Genomic DNA, 25,992 nt, shown 5'->3' with positions numbered 1-25,992 from the left:
TCTCACATTTTTACATGGGACAAATGCAGCTCCAGAATCGGGAGAATATATACTTTCCCCTTAATGAATTATAAAGTGCAAACTCAATCACATTGAATATAAAATGCAATATAAAAATGCAACATAAAAATGCTTAATTTTGGTTTGAAACTGGAAAATGAATGGTTATGCACAGTTATGATGGAAACTGCTATAAAGTGACTGCATCTGGATTTGTAACCTTTTTTGTTAAAAAAAACAAACAAACAAAAAAAAAACTTTTGTCCAAACTCCATGGCTGGACATGTATTTAAGAAAAATAAAACCGTGCTCAGTTCTTCTCAGTGCTGTGAAAGAGCTAGCTGGAAATGTCTGCTCCGCACTCTGCTTCCCTGCTCCTTATAAAATTGGCATGCTCCACTCCCCGCTCACACTCTCTGTCTATGACAGGCTTTGGAAGAAATCAGTAACACAGAAAAGCCAAGGAGAAAACAATGCATTCTGCATTCTGTCCTTGTCCATGCTGCAAGACAGAGGGCAGAATACCAAAATAGGAAACCAAACTTTCTGATCTTAATTTTATTCTCACTCTTTTGATGTCAGGGGCCTGCGGGCATTGTCTCATGTACAGTGCATTATATACACATCAAAACCAATCCATGTTAAAAAAAGCTAAAGAGTATACATTTTTTAAACAGAACTGCAGTACCCAACTTCATTTTTTTCAATCTAAACATATCTCATAGCAGCAGTCTGAATCCTTAAACATACCACAATTAGATTTTTTTTTTTATTATTAAATCGTCTCCAATTTTTTTACCCCAGTTTTCTCCCCAATTTAGTGTGCCCAATTATTATCGCTCGCAATCCCTGCTCCTCGTGACTCGGGGAACGGAGACTGGAGCACGTGTCCTCCGAAGCGAGCTCCTGCTCCACAGCGAGGCTTATAGCGCCTGAGAACTACACAGATCTGCCAGCTCCACTGCAGAACCACAGGCGCCCTATCGGACACAGGTGAGCCGTGGATTCCCCTGCTGACCTAAGCCCTCCCTACCAGGCAGCGATCAGCCAATTGTGCACTACCCCCTAGGAACTCCCAGTGATTTAAACTGTGAGCTTATTTTATTACATTTAGAGTAAAGGAGCAAGGTGCTTGTATTATGTGCATGAAGAGTTAATTTGTTTGTCTTTTTTACTTTTCTACGGCAACTAAAATCTGCATATAAATTACATAAATGCAGTACTTGCTGCAATGATTAATTGTTGTCATATACAGTTTGGCATGTCCAGGATTTGTAAACTTGGTTGCTTTTCTGCCAAGGAGAATCTGCCCCTAACCAATATGACATCAGCATGCCCATAAAAGCTCCGTGTGTTATTCTTTAATGTCGACGAAATGGGAGTTGACTGCTTAAAGCCTGGAGGAAGGGCTGCCCTCAGCCATAGATTCCCTGAGGTTTCCCCCTAAACAAATATAAAAATATGTGAGTAGGGTTTTTAACTTACCTGAGTGCTGAGCGGTTTGTATTTAGCTCTACGGGGTGAGTGATCGGGTTGGAGAGGCTGGGCTATCTGGTGTCAGCTATTGACTTTCATTAAATTCAACATTTGGGGGATAGGTGGCAGGGCGCCACTGTGGAGCGCGTTAATTATTTATTATTATTCACATGGTTTGGCGGCCTCGTCTTTTCGGGGGGAGGTGGCCACAGCCACTTTCTATCTTCGCCACTGGGGTGCATGTAACTGTTCATGTTTTTCCAGCCGGCCTGACGCAGGTAGCTGTCGGGCACCCAAAGGCAAGGCCTCCGGCCAAATTTATCTTGCATTGTTGGGTGTGTTAAGTATTTATTATTATTCTCCATTCATGGTTTGGCGGCCTTGTCTTTTTTGGGGAGAGGTGGCTCATAGCCACTTCCAGTTGCGGCACTGGGATGCATGTAACTGTTCATGTATTTCCAGCCAGCCTAGCGCAGGTAGCCATTGGGCACCCACGGATGAGGCCTCCGGCCAAATTTATCTTTCACTCAGGCCCTGAGTGCCCACCACAGTCATCGGGCCCTGAGCGCCCTTCACAGGTCAGAAGGGGGGGTCATCATATCATTCTGTGCATGAAGGTAACAGCAATGGAATATACAGGGGGGAGTCTTAAACCATTCTCGTGTCTTTTTGGTTTCTGGTCTCCAATTCCCCCACTGACAAAGAATGCTTTTAAAAAGAGTGGTAAACTAAATACTGACCACATGGCTTATCTTCATGATCGCTGAATGATCCATTCGGCACCACAAGACAAACAATTCTAGATGTCTTCACACTAGATGGGAACCAGTCCTTGTCGTAAATCCAACCGACAAGGGACCATGTCGGTACGAGAACAACCAATGAAAGACACTTCATGGGGACTGAGGCACTGCCCAAAATAACCGGACTAGCCAATCACAGGGTTGAAGTGAGAATCACCAAATCCGCTGACTTTCGAAGTGGAGTGAGCTTCTGCTGTGTGAGCGAGCTTCTGCTGCGTGCTGCTGCTTCCAGTTGAGTTGCTGCACCAAGACATGCGTGCTGACCGCAAAGGAAGTAAGCACAAGTAGTGTCCTCCCGCTAGAGTTGTCTTGAAGTCGACGAAATGGATGCTACACTGCTGTGAACAAAGTTGCAGAGGCATAGGAGCACACATGCTCGAATTCACAGAAGGCAAGGAAGAACCAATGTTCTGAATAATGGCTAGAATCATCTTCTGAGGAAGGGCCCTGCCGTCTGTCCTACGAGAGACTGGATCAGTGACGGGATACTGCATTAATCAGAAAGCGGGTCTTTGTTTCCACGTATCTTCATGAAACGAACTCAAGCAAAGCCATAGAGAAGAGTTGCCACAAGAACACTTTTAAAAACGATAACCTTTCAATTGCAACGCATTAGCTGAACTGAGTTATGTCTGATCAATGGAACTATTCCCAGTGGGAAAACTGCCAACAACAAAGATAATGTTGCAAGCCTTGGAGATCAACAAGCTGATCTCCATTTGAAAAATAACTATTGGTTATTGTGAGTCTATGCAATACAATTCGTACTACAAAATACCATCTAAATTGGAACTGCGGATCTGGAAAGCTGCAGTATTCATTAAAACAGATTGGTGTCTGTATGTTGAAAGCGATAAGTATTCAACACGTCTAAAATGATATACATTATGACTCGAGAAAGTAACTGAAGCAAATGCTATCAAGTTAAGTGGAAACTGTTCTAGAATGTTTTAGAGTGTGTAAGAAGTGTATTATGTTTGTTTGAATTGTGCAACTCAAAAGGAGTTAGCTCGTAAATGCAGAGAATTTCATCATTGCCCCATTTGAATTAATTTGAATATATAATTTGGTACATCACGTCTCAACGAACTATTGTGGAATGTCTCAATTACTAACAGTTGGCCATTCTTAAACAGTGAGCCTAGAGACTAATTGATATATAAATAAATTGTATACCAAAGTCACTACACAGTTCATAAATCATTGATTGAAAAAGCACAATAAAGATAGGCCATGAAGTCTGTCTGTCTGTCTCTCTCTCTCTCTCTCTCTCTCTCTCTATATATATATATATATATATAGGTTGAATTCAGCCACTTGTTTTATATAAGTTTAATGGTGAGATAACCACATATGTCAGTATGATAAAGAAGCAGTAGCCACCTAGTGGATAGAAATATTTTATTGTTTAGTTTTATGTTTTAGAAAATGCGATTACCCTATATATATATATACGCTATATATATATATTATATATATAATATATATATATATATATATATATATATATATATATATATATATATCTTTGAATATATACATTATATTCTGTTAATATATTTATGTTGAGAGGATATGGAATGGGTTTGCTTCTTTATATGTGCAGCATTTTTTTTTTTTTTTTACAAGCTTGCAGGAAGGCCTTTATTAAATCTGTGTTGTTTTTATTCAGATAAGAGGGAATAGCTGATTACTGTACTTCACAAGAAAAAAAGGAGTGGATCAATAAAGGGATTACAGCTCTTCTATGATTACATGACAACATAGAACATATTCTGATCTATCAGCCAATTTCCATTCCATGAAAGTCAGCTTTGATAACATTTGGTCTTTAGTGAATCTAATGTGTTATAATAGAGCTACACCTGCAGTAGCAGTTTCCCTGGACTTTAAAGCCTTTGATCGAATGAGAATATACACACTGTGCATTTCTAGTTTATGTAGACGGCTCGGGAAACATACTGGGCCCTATATTCAAATAATCCATCTTGTGCGCCTAACCCAAACTAAATGGACAATTTTGACAGTACATGCCTGAGATTTTGATAGTATACTCAAAACATGCCTGTGTGCAATAGAGAAATATATACAGTGCATGTATGAACAACATGGGAATATGTTCTTGATCCATTAAAAATAAACAAACAAATAAATAAATACAATTACACATAGATTTGTTTTGCAGTAGTTTGTCGTAAATAATACTGATGGGGTACAATTTGCTAAACTGTCAGAATAAACAACACGTAAATGAAATACAATGGAAATTGGAGAAAATGGGTTAGGAGTTTGAATGTACAGTGTAGACTAGAAACTGTATTGCAGTTGTGCTTTGTCAGGTTTAAGGTTTCAACACTGACTTCACACCCAAATCACTTTGTACTGTAACATGTTTTTGTGTTAAATCATTATATCATATATATATATATATATATATATATATATAGTGCCTTGCAAAAGTATTCAGACCCCTGACCAATTCTCTCATATTACTGAATTACAAATGGTACAGTGAAATTTCGTTTTGTTCGATATTTTATTGTAAAACATTTAAATTCAATATCAATTATTGTAAGGTGACATTGGTTTAATGTTGGGAAATATTTTTCAGAAAAATAAAAAACTGAAATATCTTGCTTGCATAACTATTCAACCCCCACACATTAATATTTGGTAGAGCCACCATTCGCTGCAAAAGCAGCTTTAACTCTTTTGGGGTAAGTATGTACTAGCTTTGCACACAGTGTCGGAGTGATTTTGGCCCATTCTTCTTGGCAGATTTGCTCCAGGTTGTTCAGGTTGGTTGGACAAAGTTTGTGGACCGCAATTTTCAAATAGTGCCACAGATTCTCAATGGGATTGAGATCAGGACTTTGACTAGGCCACTGTAGGACCTTTGTGTTCTTGAGCCACTCCAATGTTGCTTTGGCCTTATGCTTGGGACCAATGTCCTTCTGAAAGGTGAATTTCCTCCAAAGCTTAAGTTTTTTGCAGTATTTTCCTGTATTTTGCTCTATCCATTCTTCCTTCAATTGTAACAAGATGCCCAGTCCCTGCTGATGAGAAGCATCCCCACATCATGATGCTGCCACCACCATACTTCACTGTAGGGATGGTGTGTCTTCAGGCATGGGCAGTGTTAGGTTTGTGCCACACATAGCGCTTTGAGTTTTGGCCAAAAAGCTCTATATTGGTCTCATCTGACCACAAAATCTTTTCACACATCGCAGCTGGGTCACTCTCGTGCTTTCAGATGGTACTTTTTGAGTAACGGCTTCTTTCTTGCCACCCTCCCATACAGGCCAGTGTTATGCAGAGCTCTTGATATGGTTGACTGGTGCACCATTACTCCACTCCCTGCCACTAAACTCTGCAGCTCCTTCAAAGTGATTGTTGGCCTCTCTGTGGCTTCTCTCACAAGTCTCCTTTTTGTTTGAGCACTGAGTTTTGAGGGACGGCCTTTTCTTGGCAGTGCCTGGGTGGTGTGATGCTGCTTCCACTTCCTGATTATTGATCCAACTGTGCTCACTGGGATATCCAAACACACGGATATTATTTTTTACCCTTTCCCTAATCTATGCATTTGTATTACTTTATCTGTAACTTCTGTAGAATGCCCTTTGGTCTTCATTTTCCTTCAGATTCACAGCTTTACCAATGATCCTTCAACATGGGGTTTTTATCCAGAAAATGTGACAGCAACTTTGATGGTTCACAGTTGGAGGCCAATGGTAAGGTAATTGTGTCCTCGTTAGGGCAATTTCTTTCATTGGTGCAAACTGGGAGCTTCCACAGCACAAGGGTTGAATACTTATGCAAGCAAGATATTTCAGTTTTTTATTTTTCTTAAAAATATTTCCCAACATAAAACCAATGTCACCTTACAATAATTGATTCTGAGTTTCAGTGTTTAAAAATAAAATATCAAACAGAACAAAATTTCAATGTACCATTTGTAATTCAGTAATATGAGAGAATTGGTCAGGGGTCTGAATACTTTTGCAAGGCACTGTATATAAAATTAAAGACAAAGCTCTGTGTTATACTCCATAATTGTGGAGCAGCCCTTTAATGATATGTCCTGAGTGATGTCTTTTATTGAAACTGACCCACAGCCTTAGGCCATTCTCAATACACAAGGCCAGGGCATCACAATCTCCTTTGGTGAGTCTATAGATTTGAAAAGTTCTGCTTTAAGTCAAGGTCTGCTTCACATACTACTATCTTCATTACATGCCACATAAATATTACAATTAATTTATGTTGCACATCAGGGCTGACCTTGGTGCAGCTGTTTGTGACTTTCTCAAATTTGTGTAATAACTCAATGTGGTCCAACTGACTTTATTGTAACTACATTATATTATATTGACCAGTTTACTACTTGAGGAAGATCATTTTCATAAACTCAAAAGCTAAGCATGCTACCAATTTTTAAAAAAAAAATTTGTGTGTGTGTATGTGTGTGTGTGTTATTCATATCACCTTGTCCCAATTTGGCAGAATTCACCCAGCTTTTAGAAAAGCCTAAAAACACTTCTCAGCACTTTTAATTTGTTCTTGTTTGCTTTAGAGAGTTCCAATTCCCAGTAGCCTAACATCAGCTTATGACATCACTGAAAAACAGTGAATGGCAGCATCAGACATAGTGAACACATGCAACCTGTAGCAGTGACCCGTTAAAAGATCCACCCCACAAATAAACTGGCAAATACAGAGACTTTATAAACATTTTTCAGTGCAGTTCATTTTTCTTTGTAAATTTATTTTGGGAGGATGGATAAGATCTACCATAGTTTATACAGAACATGACTTGTTGGATGAATGTAAAAGTATATGATTTATTTATTTTTAATAGAAAACATGTGACTAGGATTGAGCACACTATAAATATTTCTGTCAGGCATACTTTGAAACATAGTAACATAAACAACACACAGGAATATATTGTATAGAAAAAGATTGCTTGGGTCCAAATCCAGGAATTAAACTCAAGGATTCATTATTGTTCTCTCTGTGCCCAGTAATATACACAAGAGCTTCTGAGATTAGTTCCCAGCATGTTGTCAAAACTCCCTCGTGAACAAGATATGTGTCTATCCCTATCACACTGGAATACTAAATTATCTGGAAACCATGTTTGCATGCAGTTGACATAATAATGAACTGCTGGAGGCACATACTGTGTATTTACATAAATACAGAGGTGGTATTTAAACCCAGGAAAAAACATAGGCTTTTGTCATTTAGATAGATATTTGGTAAGCTGTGGTTCAGGGCTTGGTTTGATCATTATAATAATAACCTTTTCTTTTAAATACATCTGCCTGCAATAATAAAAACTATGGGACATGAGCAAATTACCCAAGACTTTGTCTCAAACAAGCAGACTACCAGACACTATTTGATTAGAAAAGCTGTCTGATCATCTAAATAACTGCCTTAACCATGTCTGCCATTTAATACAAATAAATACATAAATAAACAGTGGGACCTTTATGTATTTTTTTTTTTACAAAAGGAAATTTACTTCAAGGAAATGTTGCATTTTACTCACCCAAAATACATTCTTACTTAGGGGTAGATGTAAGTATAGGTGCTGTGCAAATAATTGCGGATACAAAGTTCAGATTGCACTAAGAACACTGCAAATTACTCAACACACACAAATAATGATCCACAATTATGATAATGAGGGTCACAATGAGCACATCGGTCTATTTAGTGCCGCACTTGCAGAATTAAGAGTACTGACAGCATTAGTCGGAGTGTTACATTTGTGGAGCACAAAAATATAAAAAAAATAAAATAAAAAAAAAAAAAGTTGGAGAAAGGGCAGCAAAGTCCTTGCTGCAATGAAAATAAATGTTTTCTGAGAAGGAGCTGAGAGTCCTTACGGCTGATGTCACTCAGCATGAAACGAGACTGCTTGGAATAGCTTCAGCCAACATCAGCTACGTTAGTATCCTTAGGAAAATATATGTATTGGCCTGCACTTTTTAGCATGACTTCTAGAAATATGCCTAGCCCTCTGGAAAAGGTAGATTGGGCTATCCCTCCAGACATTCCAACTGTGTTCTGAAAGGAACCAGAAGCTAAGTAGTGCAGAGAACACAACACTTTCACATGTGCAGGGATAGCGGTCCGTCAATTCAGCTATTAGATCTAGGATGACCTGCGGAGTGAGACTGTAACACTTTAGCACCACATACGCCAGCATCTCAAACAAAGTGGCCCTGGGATTGAATATGCAGGGTCTTCTTCATCTTGCCCTTCTCCTCCAAACGTGCACCTGCCTCTCCTCAACAAGAGCCAAGTGTCGCTGCACCAGGAAGTGTACGATAGCAGCCATCCTGCAGGTCTCTGCAGGTGTGTGCTTTTATACAGCTCTTAGTTATTCGCTTCTTCAATGGTTTGCACCAAAAAGTTTTTGGAGGGTCAGCAATTACCTAAGTGCAAGGCAAAATCCTTACGTGATATTATAAAGTTTGCGCCCACATAGTATCCATGCTTTTTTCTTTATTTGATTGCATGTCAATATAATTGTAATGGATTAACGTTGGCACAGTGCAAATTTGACAGTGGGTGCAGAATGCCAGATGAACACCTTTCTTCACATATGCCACATTTTTATCGGCTGGTAAAATCAGACTTTATGACTGCTAAACATGATTTAAGTCAGCATTATAGGGATTTTGCACCCATAAATCACTTTGAGCATCCTTACATCTACCCCTTAGTGTTTAAATTGAAGAGTGAATTACTCAGTGACCCAGAACTTTATCCAGAGCACTGCGTACAAGTATAACAAAACTATTTTATTTACTTCAGTCATGTGTAACTCATGTTCTCTAACAAAATGAAAACATTTAGACACTAATTAGGACCCTAGTCAGCCATGTCTCACATTTTCAAAGAATGTAATATTTGTACTGACAAAAAATGCATACTGCAGGGATTTTATTTCTATCTTTGAGAGTAAAAAAGTGGGGACCCCATATTCAAAAGAATAATGTGCCTAAAGGGCTATGTAACTGTCTAAATGCCTGAATTAAGCACAGTTTCCCAACTGCTATATTAAACCAAGCAACCACATTAATAGGACTTATGATCCTTACTTAAGTGCCAAAGCACATAATTTGGTGGCCGTTCCCAGTTAAATGTCCCCTGCCATATTCCAACCAAAATAAGTGTTTTTGTTTATACCCAGAGGTGGACAGGCAGAAATGACATTTAACTTCTGGGCAACTCATTTTCATTATGAGTCTCATTGATAAGACCTTTATTTTATCCTGTGTTGTCTCTCACTTTTAGCATTGCCCCTTCCAGGACTATCTCATAGGATCCTGGCTTTTGTCTTCCCCCATCTATAATGGTGAGTTCAGCAACCCTGATATAGAGTTTTAGCTCTAGTACATTACCTTAAAGAAATGGCAAAACAGCTCGAGTCAAGGAATCACAAACACCCCCCCCCCCCCCCCCCAAAAAAAAAAAAACTGAGGTAACCCTACTTTAAATGTACTTGTGTAGGGGAGTACAATTTCACCTCCCTACGCAGCCTACAGGAAATCAAGTTCATAAAGAGTTTATTTCTACCTGGGAAATTAGCTATTCATCCTGATGTGTGCTGTGAAGCGAGATGGATGAGATGTGACCTGTTGCTGGTGTCCCAGGAATCATAATACTGGTGCCACAAGAGCACAATAAACAAGTGCTGGGACTCAGCCCACAGCTGTAAATGATCATGCAAAAACACACACATAGAAAGCACACATCCTTTTCAAACAGAACGTCTTCCTCTTATTCATTTATTTACAGGTTTTATTTCTATTTACAGCTTTGCATTTGAAAATGTTTTCTTTGTACATTTTGTTTTTAAATTTACAGAACATACCTACTGCTTGTATAGTGTATTTTTCTGTGACAGCTTGTTAGTCTCTGTAGCAATTAAGCATTATACAAACTACAGGGATCATGTTCTAAAAAGTCGCTACACATTAATTTGAATACATTATGGAATTTTTCTGAAATAACACAGTCAATTAATACAAAACAATGACACCTCGAACAAAATTCTGTCTTCATACTCCAGTTTAAACAACATGTTTTGGGAAATTTTTCTTTTTATTATGAATATAGACATAATATATTGTGAAAATGTTGTTGATACTTTAATGCATGGGGTATTTTGGGGAGAGCACAAACAGATTAAAGAAGACCAAATACTGGGGAAATAACCTATACACACAAATTACACACACACACACACCACTTTTATTTATTGATATATGAGAAGCCGTGTCTAAAACATCAGGCTGGTTTAAAATATTTAATTTTAGTCAGGTAACTAGCATGCCAAAATTCATAAAAATCAGTTCCGCTTTAAAAACAAATGATGCTAAATATTTTCAGAAAAGCAACAGAAAGGCAAATAAATAATGCAATATCATCATTTTATATTTCAATTGATATAGTTGCTTATTATAGACTTAGTGAAACGTAAACTAATTAAATAAAATCCACCTTTTTAAGTTTGAATGTGCAGACAGATCTTTAAAAAAATGATAGTAAGTCCATTATGTTAATGTTATATTATAATTCTGTTAGGCACAACATAATTAGGTCATTGTAAATAGCAAAAAAAATAAATAACTATAGTCTTTTTTTTAATAAAAAAAAAAACAGATGGATGAAGGGGGAAGGTTTTATGAAGTGCAATTTCTATTCATGAGTTACAGCAAATGGGTTTTAATCACTGGCACACAATGCCTGCAAATGGCACATCCAATGTAAAGCAAGCTCTAAAGCAGAAGATTGCTCCTAAATTTCAAAAAATAAAGACATCATTGTTTTAAAAGCTAGATGCCCCAAACACACACACACATATATATATATATATATATATATATATATATATATATATATATATATATATATATATATATATATATATATATATATATATATATATATTATTTGATGTGTTCGTTAAAGCAAGTACGTTCATGCATCTGTAAAATTTGAACTTGCTTGTAGAACATGAGTTTTCAAAAAAATATATAAATATAATAATTTCTAACTAAGAGAATATCTATGCATACATTGTACCATTTACTGTATAACAAACAGTTTTTTTTTAATGATTCCCATCTCATAATCCTTCACTGAAATTAAGGCATATTTAAGAATTCAACACAAGTTAAACACTATGATGTGTGGAGTTAACATTGCTATTTTATCGCTATTTCTCATCTGCATGTTCATGAGATATTCCACCATGAGGATTACATTCAGCAGAATGGTGTAGAATTAAACCTGACATCTCCTGAGGTAGTCCTTTGCTATAAAGTGTTACAAAGATCCTTTACTGGTTTTGTGGAGAAGGAAAAATTATTGACTGCAGAAGATTAGATTACCGCCCATTGAGCATACACTACTTTCACACTTACCAACTCATATAGCATGTGACGAAAGAAGATCCGTTAATGAATGTGACTGATCTTAGACTGGACATTTCTTGAAGCATATCGTGCAGTTCTCTTGAAAGCTTGGAGTAATATGTGTGGTGTTGTAAATCCTGTGGTAAACTGTTCCCCCTCAGTCAGCACTTAGCATGTGGTATACATTGGTTGTATGGATTGGGAGCAGTGCACTACTTCAACCCACAGCAGAACAGCAAATCTTCGTAAGTAAGCATGCGATGGGTTTTGAATTGCAATGCACTTCTCCCTGTCATATAATACACCTAAATGACTAATAAATAGCAAGAAGATTTTTTTTTTTCCAACAAACGCTTTTGCATGTAGGGCCAGGATATCCAATCATGTTAAATCTTCAATTATGTGGTTGAATTTTTTAGTCACTTCTTTTCACATTAAACTACCAGTTTATAAGCAGGATAGGCTAAGATGAACAAGGAGGATATGATATTGGAGGGCACACATTTGTAATATCAAAGAAAACCATATCATTATATTATGAACTGTCCAATAAGCATACTGTAATATTGTTATAACTGTGAAGTTGGGTTAAACTAGAAAAATGGAAAATAGAAGCTATTAATTCAGTAATTCTTCCAACAATTTAAAATAAGCCTCATCTTTTATAATGATTCGGTGCATCTGCAAATGCATATTTTAATCTATAGGCTTCTGCTAGGAGAACGCTGATTTCTTCATTTCCCCAGTGCATTGTTGGTAAATTCTGCAACAGGATCATGAGCCCCTAGTAAAGAAAAAGCAAACAAGTAGATTAACAATTAGTTGTAAACATAAACAAAACATCTTTTAACCCCATCCACAAAAAAAAGTCATATAATAAAGCATACAGTATATTTATCAGTTTATGTGCATTTTAAACTTTACTTCTCTTTAATTTCCTTACTTTGTTATGTACAAAGCACCTAAACCATCTAGTATATATGATACGGTTCATGTGTAAAATCGGTAAATCTATAGATTATACATTCTAAAAATGCACCTAACGCCCTGCCTTGCTAGTTACAGTAATGTAAAACAGGATTTTACTTAATTTCGCTAATGGCCTTCAAGGTCAATTTTTGCTGCATTAAATGTTTGCGCTTCTTTTTCTTTTAATGTACAGCACATGAATAATATATTTCACGTCACGTTAATTTTGATGACTTTTAATAAACGCAAAATTAGCAAACATTTCTTGCTTGCGAAATTTTCTTGTTTTACAGTATTTCTGCCAGGCAAGCAGTGTGTGTGCTCTTGTTTTCCTGCTTGTGGTAACTAACATCTGATTTGCTGATCCCATCCTACCAGCGAATCAGTTTTGAAAATGCTTTGTAAGTACACCCCTCTGTGTTCAATTTATATATTTAAAAAAAAAAAAAAAAAAAGCGTGACGCCTTGAATCCAGAGCAGTATGACAGGCTTGTATTCATTGCAAACAGCCTGTAAATAAATTGTGCACATTGAAGAAAACTGACTGCATATAGTTTGCGCTTCTTTGAAGTTTCATAATGAACTGGTATATAATGAATATTCAACAATATTCAATAATGTTAAAAAAATTAATTAAGTGATGTTAAGCGCAATTTTGGAGTAACGATCAGCTTGACCTATATCGGGTGTGCTTGTTGTGGTAAGTAAATCAGTTCAAGATGCAATGTGTGATGCTGCAGCTGCCACTGAATAAAAAGTTTTTTATAAACTCATGTCTAGTTTTTATAGACTACAGTACTTTGGAATGTAATCTATATAAACTAATGTTTTAGTAATACCCCTGTAGTAAGTTAAACTTGTTAGGCTTATTGCGAATGTTGTGGTTTTTTTTTTTGTTTGTTTTTTCTCCTGATGCTATCAAGGCGTAATTACCGCTTACATTCCATTGTTCTGTACAATGTTTTACTCAACAGCAATGATATTAAAATAATAACATAGCACCGAGAGTAACAGAGCTATACAATCGTCGATATTTACTTGTGTGCCCAATTCATCGATTGCTATTCTGAGGCTTAACTAACAGCCCTATTGTGTACCATATCATTTATATGGTTTCTGTCTGTGTTGTTGCTTTAAAATGGCTCTGAAGTATTGTTTACACTCCTTTCTCTTTTGAAATTAAATGCTGGTTTAATCATTTCAAGTTAAACGCAGTGTTTGGGCAGCCAGAGCAGCAGCACAGAGAACTTTGTCAGTTTACCTGGAAACAATTAGAACATCGCAAAAGTAGAAGCTACTTTTTCAAATTAAGTTTTAGGAAGTATTTGCTTTGGTGGGCTAGGGATAAATCAGCACTTGGTTGTTACTGTATTCAGCAGAGCTTTGTCGTTTATCCTCTAATATACCATTTTATAAGACAGTGTACTCCAACTCAGTATTGTCGCATGTAAGAAATAATATATAATAAAATAGATACTAGTCTAAGTTAAGAACAACCACAATACGTTTTTAAGATATTGGTTTTATGCAACTTAAAGGAACTGTTAAACGTTTTACTGTTTCCAGTCCATCCATACATTATTTATTTAATGTTTTTATCGGACTGCAAGTATAGGGGGCGGGACTCTGACCCCTGCTGGGCACCACCAAAAATTATACAAAACCAGTGCCTCTGTTTGCTTGTATTTCTAGTACTGGGTTCTCTGTTGCGGTATTCACTCCTACAGTTTAAATAAGCAGTTCAATTTACCAAGATATCTCCACCACCTTATTCTTATTGCAGTAATTCAAAAGCAGTTCCCTTGCTGAATGCTTAAAAGGTGAGCATTGTCAGAAAATGATCTGAGGTCTTAAGCTGGCTGATACAACACAAAGGATTTGCTTGACTGTAAAAGCTGCAGTAGACTCTTCCAAGAATACATGTAATACAACTGAAATGTATAATATTATTCCTATGATATCTAGTATTGTATAATATTATTCCTATGATATCTAGTATTGTATAATATTATTCCTATGACATCTAGAGTTGTATTTATTTAGTCCACTTAAGAACTGAAAAGATACAAATTCCCCACATTTCGTAACATTACGCACTTCATTAAACCTGAATTTAGGTAACTGAAAATGGTGGCATACATTTTGTGTAAACAACTGGCGCAATTATTTTGGAATGACCCAGTTGTACACAAATACAGAAAAAAGCAGCTTCTTGTGAAATGTGCTATCATAAAATCAGCATAGTTTAGATGGGTCCGAAAAGATACATTTTAGCCACATTGAGTATTTGAGGGTAAAATAACTGAACAGCTAATGGCCTGGTTGCCGAGGCATTCCACAGGCACAGTAACCATCATGCTAACTTCTCATGATTTTCTAGGCCAATATCACTATGGTTACAAATTGTACATCATTTGCCATTTCAGAGTAGGGTGCTACTGACTTAAATACTGTGTGGCGACGCTATTGTATAATACTAATGAAAAATACAGAATTAAAAAAGAACAGATACAGACATTGCCCTTTTAGAAATAACAGGGTTCTTAATTTAATTAACATAGAAAAGTAATTCAGAAGTAATTATTTCAATTACCACAAAACAGCAAAACTACAACAGGTCCAAACTTCCATTAGTTTATAAATAAACACTTTTTTTTAAAGTTGAGAACCATTTAATCCACTTAAGTGTATATTACTGTGACCTCTATATTGTCAGGGTAAAATGTGATCCACTGCATTACAGTAACTGCATTCTCAATCTCAGAATCTAATTCAGTAGTTCAGGTATGCTTTACTGAAGGTGAATGGAATGGTTTGGCAAACTGGGTGTTGAAATGTTAAAGAGATGAAAATGTGTCTTGCTGACCTTTTCAGATTTCATAGCACACACCGAAAAAAATACATAAAAATTTAAATTTAAATATAAAGCAACCCAACACACCAGTTTAGCACTTAATATTTGAAACAGAAAAGACTTGGTTTTAAATATATGGACATTTTACTATTATATACACACACCATTTAAATATGTAATTTATGAAAGTAGATCATCTTAAAAAAGTGATATTCACTTCAATAGCATTTAATAATTTACAAGAGACAAACTCACTTTAGTTGTAATAAATGTAATTATAATATGGGCAGCAATCAATCCTATGGTCTGATTGGATGCCCTAGAAGTAAGTACACTGTCTCACTAAAAAGTCTTGTTACTGTACTCTGCTTAATTACAGTACACAAGCAGCAACACATGTTGTAAAATAAATTCATAATTTCAAAAGTTCCAAGCACTGAAAATGCTGTCCCAATTAAAAATAACCAAACAAGAAGCCAGACAATCATTCATCTTCAACCAAGAAAAGAAACAAAAAAGAAACTGACTCCATATAAACCTTGTGAAAACATAACTACAGCAGACAAGAGAAGCTAATTGCATGGCGCTGGTAATGTGGAGCTCAGGGTTCATTTGGCAAATTTTATATACCATGTAAAAAAGTCAAAAAATAAAACAATTGAAGAGTGGCTTTAGGTTATAATTGCAACTTGGTGTTCTGGTGAAATCCTCATAAACCATTCAAGCTTTGCTCTCGTGGTTTATAATCTCAGCAGATCCCCTTGATGCAACTATATCCTTATTCACTGTAGTCCATCTATTATTCTATCTATTATAACCCTTAAAAGTTCCTACTGTATTTGAAAAAACATGTAAAATATGTTAAATAAAACAACTAAAATCAAGGGCTTTAACCCAATCCCTTACGGGGAACCCATTAAATAATCCATACCTATGAATCACTCAATAAAATAAAATGTTTGATAACAAATTTTTAAAAAACGTTTAAAAAGTTTTTTTGTTGTTTTCACTGTAGAGTAGTCAGCATGTTTCTAAGACAGACTACAATTGTAAATAAACACAAAAAGGTATATTATACTGTACATGGCAGCTTCTGAAATAAATACGTTTTCTCTTCATTAAAATTCACACTCACGGAATTAAAACATCACATTAAAAAAAATGCATCTAAAAAAAAAAAAATCACAATTTGAATGTCGCTTCACCTCTGCAACCAGCTTACAGGAGGACTAACAGTTAACCTTCACAGTCAAACCAATTGCCTCTGAAATGTTGGAAGAAAGGATGTTGTTTTTGTAATATTTTTCTATGTTATATGTTGCCATGCTTTATAGTGTATTTCCTTTAATTCAATGTAAAGGCAAGCTTGTGGAAAGTTAGTGATAAGGACATATTCTTTATTTGGGTATGATATATGGAGGTTATCAGGGGTCTTGTACTCAGATTAGGTATAAAAAGGCTTGTTAAGGGATTTTTGTTAGACCAGCGGAATTAAATCTGCACATCCAAAATTGGTAATTCTGCACATTTAATACCTGTTTTGTATTGCATGCTGATTAACAAAGTATTACTCGTAAACTGACTAATTGTTGTTCTGAGCAAATCACTCTGGGTTAATCCAGAAAATAAGACCTCCCAGTGAGCCAGTTAACAAAGTGAAAGAATGGGCCAGCCTGGGAATTCTCTGCCTGGTCTCATGAAATGCCTGACCAGTAAGAGTCGCAGAAGTGTGATGAGTTGAACTATATCCATGTAATTAACATTCTAAAAAATGTACACATGAACACTCCCAGCCCTGCTGTTATCTTTAGAAAAACATGTTTCTGACCATTTGAAATACATCATTAAAAAAAATCCATACAGCAACTGTTGACATCAAATAGCATTCATAGAGCTTGGAATATTCAATTAATGGTACTGGAGATGAAAGGTTCATTTTTAATTATTAAAAACCTTGGTTCCTGTTCAATTCAAAGATGACCACCAACCAATACTTTTGGGATATGCCTGCTACAGGTCAGATATTTGCTGAGCATTTTATGCCAGAGCTGCCGATAGGACCCTCCAGGGAGTGACGTCCTTGGTCCCGCCTCCCGAGTGATCAAACAGTAACTCCATGGTGCTCACTTCTTCTTTTGCTTCTCACTCAGGTAAGGTAGGTAGGTAATACTAACCTCTCCAGTTGCTGTGATTGAGTCTGTGTGAAAGAGCTCTCAAGTTTTTTTTTGGAGCTCCCCTTTAATATTTATATTGCTGGAGTTGGCTTGCCAGTTCCCCAGAATCAGAAACTTGGCATCTGTAAACCGAGCTATAAACGCTGTGCAAAGTGCTTCGTAAAATATTTCTCTCGCTTTTCAACAGCCTGCATCACTTTGTGATTGTAGTCTTCTTTCTAACTATGTGTTTTTTTCTCCTACTATTGCAACTAAAAAAGAGTGGAGAGACTGTTTGTTCCCTCGGGAGGCGGGACAGAGGACGTCACTCTCCGGAGGGGCCCATCAGCAGCTCCGACATAAAATGCTCAGCAAATACCTGACCTGTGGCAGGTATATCCCAAAAGTACTGGTTGGTGGTCGTCTTTCTGGGAATCAGGGTTACATCTGTAAATTAAAGTTTTTTTTTTTGTTTTGTTTGTTTAATAAACGAAGAGAAAAACAATCACCCTTAATGTATGATTATGAACAGACACCCGGGTTAAACTGTTGTAATGCACTCATATCTTAAGTGCATGTTTTCTGATTCATATCTCACCACTTCGAAATAAAATGAATGAAATTGGTTGAAAATCAAGCATATTTGGATGAAAGCGCTTCCTGCTAAATTTTCATAACATTTTTTGACACTTTCAAATCATAATAGATGTTTGAGGCCTGTTGGATGCATTTGCACTTGATCACCAAATTCCATTACTACACAACAATTTATTCAAGCTCATTTGCATGTTCCAGTTAAAGCCCTAGTTGAGATCCTGTCAATTCGCTCCAGTTGCTATTTAAATGATTTGCTGAACACAATTGATTCCTGGCACCATCCATCACTTAATATATAAATAGAATACCTTCACTACAATCACTAACCTCTAAAAGGCCAAAAGGGTTTTGTTATTACAACAAATGACAGGGTATTCTGACAGTGTTCATAGAAAATAAATTCATATTTTTAACCTGCTAGAATTTCAGTAAGGTTTTAAATAAATGATTATGCATAACAAAAGGGGCTAAAGGATCCTGTTGTTAAGCAACAAAGAAATAAACAGAATAAAACAAAGGTTTAGGAAAGCCTAAAAAAGCAGCCTTATTATCCTGAGGGGCTAGGTGGAGCCTGATTTATCATACAAATCTGCATGATTACATTTTTTCCATGATATAGCAATGCAAGGAGAGAGCCACAGCTAAATTACATTTAGCCATGTCCACCACAATGATATGTGGACGGATGTAGTTTCAAAAACTTTTGACAGTTCACACATATAATTGGGCCCCATCATCAGAAACAGTAGAATTAGACTCATATATTATTTATTTTTTTAATTTTAATTGTATGTTCTGTTTTCTTTATATGTGTATGTGTTTTTATGATGTGTTAATTTGTGCGAAAAATTAAATAAAAAGTTGTTCACAAAAAAAAAGCAGCCTTATTACCCTGTAGTGCATAATGTGCTAGGAAAAAGCATTCAGTGCAGAGTTGTGTCCAGGTTTACATCAATGTGTCTGTAAACATTCTCAAATACTTAATATTTTATATGACTGAACAACTAAGCACCTTATTGAATGCTGTAAAGAAAACTATGCAGTTAATATTTACAATGTAATGCATTAACACTTATATTGATTTATATCTGGCATACAAGTCACATACTGTATAGAGGGATATAGGCTAGTTACTACATATTATGTTCCAGGGCTGGCAATGGAATGTGAAACAAGCGATGTGATTGGTCGATCAAGGGTCCAGTTGTCCGTATATTGGATGGCTATGGACAGTTGGAGCCTTGTCACATTCTAAATCACTGCACTGCCTTGCAGAATTTAAAGAATCGGTGGTCATCTTGCTTTTACAGTTACAGATGTACACAGTAACTATGAAATTGTTACCTACTGGGACCAATTACCTGCAAAACAAATTCCAGAGGTAATAAGGGCACACCAAGATAGCTGAATCTTGGGTGTGATATTGTATTTAGTTTATTTTCAAGTGTTGTAGGAAGAGTTTTGTTCAAACCTTTTATTTGTTCCTGTTTTGATTTGTTTGTTTATTAAAAGTGTGCCAAGGCACTTTAACTGCAGTTCTGTTTTTATTTATTTATTTATTGCATTTAAATAGAGCTTTTTATATAAAAGTATCACAAAGCACTATACAGTACACAGCAGAAAAAAGAACAAACCACAATACATTTGTATAGCATGTCACACATACAACTGTCACGTTTAAATAACAGTACACACATAACAATACAAAAGCAACAATTTTAAAAGTTACATTAAAACTCTTACAGTTTTCAAGTCTTGACTTGAAAACTATAAAGGCCCCAGCTTCTCTGCAAACGAAGGCAGAGCATCCCATAATTTAGAAGCTCTACAAGAAAAAGCTTTACCTCCCATGTTGCTTTTGTTGACCCTAGGAATGACCAGCAGCCCCGCATGCTGTGATCTCAGAGTGCAGTTTGGAAGATACGGGTTCAGTAACTCCTGCAAATAACTAGGTGCTAATCTTAAAATCAATTCTCTACTGCACAGAGAGCCAGTGTAAAGAGGCCAAAACGGGGGTAATATGTTCACTTTTCCTGGTTTTAGTCAGAATTCTAGCAGCAGTATTCTGAACAAGCTGCAAGTAGGATACCACACGTTTTGGGACACCAGAAAAAAGTGCATTACAATAATCACTTCTAGATGAAATAAAGGCATTCATTAGTCTTTTGGCATCAGATACATAAATAATTGGTCTAAGTTTGGCTATATGTCTCAAATGGTATAAAGATACTTTAGTACCTTCCCTAATATGAGTCTCAAATGATAGATCGGGATCAAAAGATGACCCCCAAACTCTTAATTTCTAGTTTAAATTTTGATGAGAGACTGCAAGGGTCGAGCTTTTAGTTGGCTCTGTGATCCAACTAGCATAACCTCTATTTTATCTGAAATCAAAATTAGAAAATTTTGTGGCATCCAATGCTTGATGTCTGTAAGGCAAGTAGCTAATAACACCCATTCAGAAGAAATTCCTGGCTTAACGGACAAATATAGCTGGGTATCATCAGCATAGCAATGGAAGTTCACTCCATGTCTGTAGATAATGTAGCACTGTCACAGAGACGGCCGAAGTGGGCGGCGTCAGAACCAGGAAAGGTAATGCAATACACAAAACACAGGACGGATGAAATGAAGTGATGAAGACGCCTGTTGGCGCCGGTTTAATACAAAATAAAAGGTTTACACAAACACGAAAAACACAGGACACGGCACTCTACGCCAAAATAAATAGACAAACAAAAACAGACTAAACTTAACGAAACGGTGCACGGACAGACACTGACAAACACGGTGAGCGGATACTTTCTCCTCTTATTACTACTACTACTGCTTATTTCCTCCGTCTCCAATCCCGTTCTCCGCTCACCGAACACCCAACCACCAGTATGTGACAACGTGCATCTATATATACTATTGTGCTGGGATTCAATTACCAATTAATTATTCACTTGAATCCCAGCACGTGAATTAATAAAGTGCAATTCCCCGTGCTCACATATTACTACATTTTACTTGCACGTGAAGTGCTGTGCAATCCTCGTGCCTAAATACAAATATACATTTTAAACACTCGTGTTACACAGACCCGCTTATATCCCGTGTACCAATGTCTATACACCAACATTTAAACACACCACACGCAACACATAACAGATAATATACACAGGGGCGGGCACTTTGTTACATATACCCCCTCCTGTGCAAAGCACACATGGCCTCAATGGCCACCTCCCCCCTTAAAAGCCCAAAAGTCCCGCCCAAAGTCCTTGGCCAGGACCAGAGGCTTCCAGGGGCCCACAGGTCGTAATGCTGTCAGCAGGGTAGCATTCTCCTGCCAGGGTAGTCCTAGCAGCGGAAAGGCTGCTTGGGGTGTGGTCTCCTGACCTTCCCCCTCCTTCGGCGCCGGCAGCTCCCCTTGGTGGGGCTTCAACCACCGTTCTTCCTGCAGGGAAGAAACTGCAGAGGGAGCAGGTCTCCGGACCTCCCCCACGATCTCCGGCGGAGAAACTGCTGCTGGGGTTGGCGGTCTCCAGACCTCCTCCCCCTCCTCCGGCAGCGAAACTGCTGCTGGGGTTGGCGGTCTCCAGACCTCCTCCCCCTCCTCCGGCAGCGAAACTGCTGCTGGGGTTGGCGGTCTCCAGACCTCCTCCCCCTCCTCCGGCAGCGAAACTGCTGCTGGGGTTGGCGGTCTCCAGACCTCCTCCCCCTTCTTCGGGCAGCGAAGCTGCTGCTGGGGTTGGCGGTCTCCAGACCTCCTCCGGCTGTGATGCGGAGCGGCGGGCAACCCCAGGCGATGCAGAGCGGCGGGCAACCCCAGGCGATGCAGAGCGGCGGGCAACCCCAGGCGATGCAGAGCGGCGGGCAACCCCAGGCGATGCAGAGCGGCGGGCAACCCCAGGCGATGCAGAGCGGCGGGCAACCCCAGGCGATGCAGAGGCATCCTTGGGCGAAGCGAGGCAGGCATCCTTGGGCGAAGCGAGGCTGGCATCCTTGGGCGAAGCGAGGCTGGCATCCTTGGGCGAAGCGAGGCTGGCATCCTTGGGCGAAGCGAGGCTGGCATCCTTGGGCGAAGCGAGGCTGGCATCCTTGGGCGAAGCGAGGCTGGCATCCTTGGGCGAAGCGAGGCTGGCATCCCGGGGCGAAGCGAGGCTGGCATCCCGGGGCGAAGCGAGGCTGGCAGTCAGGACAAGCTGGGGTGCGGGTGTTGGCCCTCTTTTCGGCCACTGCAGCCGGGAGGTTCTTCCCCGTGCTTCCCTCAGCAGCCTATGCAAGGGCTGCTGAGGACCGCCAGCATCTAGTCCTGGCCCTTGTGGTGCAGGGAGAGGCAGCTCCTGCTCCTCTCCCCCTGATGGAGGTGGAGGCAGAGGAAGCTCCAGCTCCTCTCCTCGTGATGGTGGGGGAAGTGATACCAGCAGGCATTCACCCTCTGCTGGTGGGGGAAGTGATACCAGCAGGCATTCACCCTCTGCTGGTGGACAGGGACCCAGCAGGCATTCACCCTCTGCTGGTGGACAGGGACCCAGCAGGCATTCACCCTCTGCTGGTGGACAGGGACCCAGCAGGCATTCACCCTCTGCTGGTGGACAGGGACCCAGCAGGCATTCACCCTCTGCTGGTGGGGGAAGTGATACCAGCAGGCATTCACCCTCTGCTGGTGGGGGAAGTGATACCAGCAGGCATTCACCCTCTGCTGGTGGGGGAAGTGATACCAGCAGGCATTCACCCTCTGCTGGTGGACAGGGACCCAGCAGGCATTCACCCTCTGCTGGTGGACAGGGACCCAGCAGGCATTCACCCTCTGCTGGTGGACAGGGACCCAGCAGGCATTCTGCCTCTGCTGGTGGAGGTGGCGGAGGCAGAGGCAGCTCCTGCTGCTCTGCTCCTGCCGGTGGAGGTGGCGGAGGCAGAGGCAGCTCCTGCTGCTCTGCTCCTGCCGGTGGAGGTGGCGGAGGCAGAGGCAGCTCCTGCTGCTCTCCCCCTGCCGGTGGAGGTGGCGGAGGCAGAGGCAGCTCCTGCTGCTCTCCCCCTGCCGGTGGAGGTGGCGGAGGCAGAGGCAGCTCCTGCTGCTCTCCCCCTGCCGGTGGAGGTGGCGGAGGCAGAGGCAGCTCCTGCTGCTCTCCCCCTGCCGGTGGAGGTGGCGGAGGCAGAGGCAGCTCCTGCTGCTCTGCTCCTGCCGGTGGAGGTGGCGGAGGCAGAGGCAGCTCCTGCTGCTCTGCTCCTGCCCATGGAGGTAGGAGCGGCGTGTAGTCTCCTGGTGGTGGAGGTGGGAGCGGTGTGTAGTCTCCCCTTGATACAGGGGACTGGTGCGGCTCTCCCTCCCTTGCAGGAGACTGGTGCGGCTGTGGAGACAGCGGTGGGACCTCTGCCTTCCTCTTCCGTGGCAGTTCCTCCTCTCCCTCCTGGTAGGGGCAGCGGAAGGGACAATTGGCAAAGAGATGGTCCTGGTTGCAGAGGAGGCACCCCGGCAAGGACTGGTTACATCGCCGGGGATGTCTGGCCCTTAGGCGGCACTCCTCCTCCCTGTCCCTCACCTCTTTATCCTCTTTCCTGCTTCTCCCCATTTCTTTCTTTTTTTTTTTTTTTTGTAATCCAAAGACGCCCCCTTTTTTTTTTTTTTTTCCTCCCACACAAAAAAAAAACCTCTCCTGGTCTGACGCTTGGAGGCGCTGTTAAATCCCACGCAGGACACCACGTGTCACAGAGACGGCCGAAGTGGGCGGCGTCAGAACCAGGAAAGGTAATGCAATACACAAAACACAGGACGGATGAAATGAAGTGATGAAGACGCCTGTTGGCGCCGGTTTAATACAAAATAAAAGGTTTACACAAACACGAAAAACACAGGACACGGCACTCTACGCCAAAATAAATAGACAAACAAAAACAGACTAAACTTAACGAAACGGTGCACGGACAGACACTGACAAACACGGTGAGCGGATACTTTCTCCTCTTATTATACTACTACTGCTTATTTCCTCCGTCTCCAATCCCGTTCTCCGCTCACCGAACACCCAACCACCAGTATGTGACAACGTGCATCTATATATACTATTGTGCTGGGATTCAATTACCAATTAATTATTCACTTGAATCCCAGCACGTGAATTAATAAAGTGCAATTCCCCGTGCTCACATATTACTACATTTTACTTGCACGTGAAGTGCTGTGCAATCCTCGTGCCTAAATACACATATACATTTTTAAACACTCGTGTTACACAGACCCGTTTATATCCCGTGTACCAATGTCTATACACCAACATTTAAACACACCACACGCAATACATAACAGATAATATACACAGGGGCGGGCACTTTGTTACAAGCACATATAATGAAAACAGCAAGGGACCTAGAATGGAGCCCTGTGGAACACCACAGACAACTTCCGATAATGCCAATTTTACCTCCCCATAAGAGACAAACTGAAACCTAACAGAAAGACTTTTTGTTTTCTATTTCTGCCACTGACCAGCCTTGACCTCCCGCCACTACGCCAAAGGGTGTTACAAGTACTCAGATCACATCCTTTACAATTTTGGCAGTACACAATACGAGTAACACATGACTGTGTATAAAGCCTATTACTCATTAACTGTAGCTTGAAGCACATCATTTTTCTCTATAAAAAATGCATTAAGCCAGCTCCTAGTCCTCTCAAAATACAGTCAATATATGTGGAAAGGAGAGAGGATTGGCACTTAGGCAGATAGATTAGATGGACTGCACAATAAGAAGCCAAAGACTTCTCAGAGTACAAATACCAATACAAATATAAGTAAAGTAATGGCAACTCTACAAATCTGTAGTTTGATATTAGAGTTGACAGTCTGTGCATGCATGGCAAATTAACTTTGAATTCCAAAAAAAAAAAAGAAAAAAAAAAAACAACAACTATGAAAGGAACCTTTGAACCACCTGACGTAAACACCAATATTATTTATTTTACTCTAAGGTACCTGTTCTCAATTCATAGCGATTTGCTAGAGAAATAATAAGTAGAAACAAGTGGCTTTGTAATGCTGGAAGTATGCTTTCTTTACAAGATAGAAGGGAGGGAGATCTTCCTTTAAAGTTATATGCTGTGTCTGACCTTGGGCATACTCAGTTCTACCTAGCTAAATATATAGCCCATGGATGTAGCTCTCCAATTTAAAAGAGCACTGAATAGTTAATGTACGAAACTGAAAAAATAATTAAGTTGTCAATCAAGCAGCTAACTCTGAATCATTAAGACAATGCTACATTCAGAAACCCTTGAGGCTATGAAGATAATTGGAGGACTAGAAGTAGAAAAAAGGACATGATAACAATTAGGAATAATGATAAATTAGGAATAAAGAAAGGATCAAAACATGCCATTTTCAACCCCCTGGACAGATGATTCCATGATTATGAATACACCTGCCAAACTTGTCACATTTTAACCTGCTTAACCATGTATTCATTTCATTTTACCACAGCCAAAAGTCAAACTATCTGTTTAATAACAGATAAGTAAAAGACTGTAGCTTCTACACCTGCACCAGAATTCCCTGCACTGCAAGGATTATCAGCAAACAAAAATCAGAGGACACTTTTGCATGACCCCTAATAAGATGACTTGTACTAACAATCCAGCGTTTTAGCTGGGGGCCTAATAGAAAATTGTGAGCACAATTCCCAAACAATTATCATCAGATTTTAAAATGCAGAAT

General features: G+C 39.3%; 1 protein-coding gene across 7 annotated transcripts in view; it reads right to left on the bottom strand.

Annotated features, from left to right (window-relative positions):
* Positions 1 to 11,290: 11,290 nt before the first annotated feature.
* The window catches only part of LOC121318342 (TBC1 domain family member 22A-like), a 215,472-nt gene continuing 200,770 nt past the window's right edge, over positions 11,291 to 25,992 (bottom strand). For all 7 annotated transcript variants that reach the window (XM_041254894.1, XM_041254897.1, XM_041254896.1 and 4 more), the window contains one exon: positions 11,291 to 12,503. In XM_041254894.1, coding sequence (XP_041110828.1) covers positions 12,375 to 12,503 — 129 coding nt within the window. In that variant the 3' untranslated portion in view covers positions 11,291 to 12,374. The remainder of the gene's footprint in view (positions 12,504 to 25,992) is intronic.

Source organism: Polyodon spathula, chromosome 7, assembly GCF_017654505.1.
Source record: "Polyodon spathula isolate WHYD16114869_AA chromosome 7, ASM1765450v1, whole genome shotgun sequence".
In the NCBI taxonomy this organism is placed as follows: Eukaryota; Metazoa; Chordata; class Actinopteri; order Acipenseriformes; family Polyodontidae; genus Polyodon; species Polyodon spathula.
The sequence above is the reverse complement of the archived record's forward strand: the minus strand, read 5'-3'. Positions and strand labels throughout refer to the sequence as shown.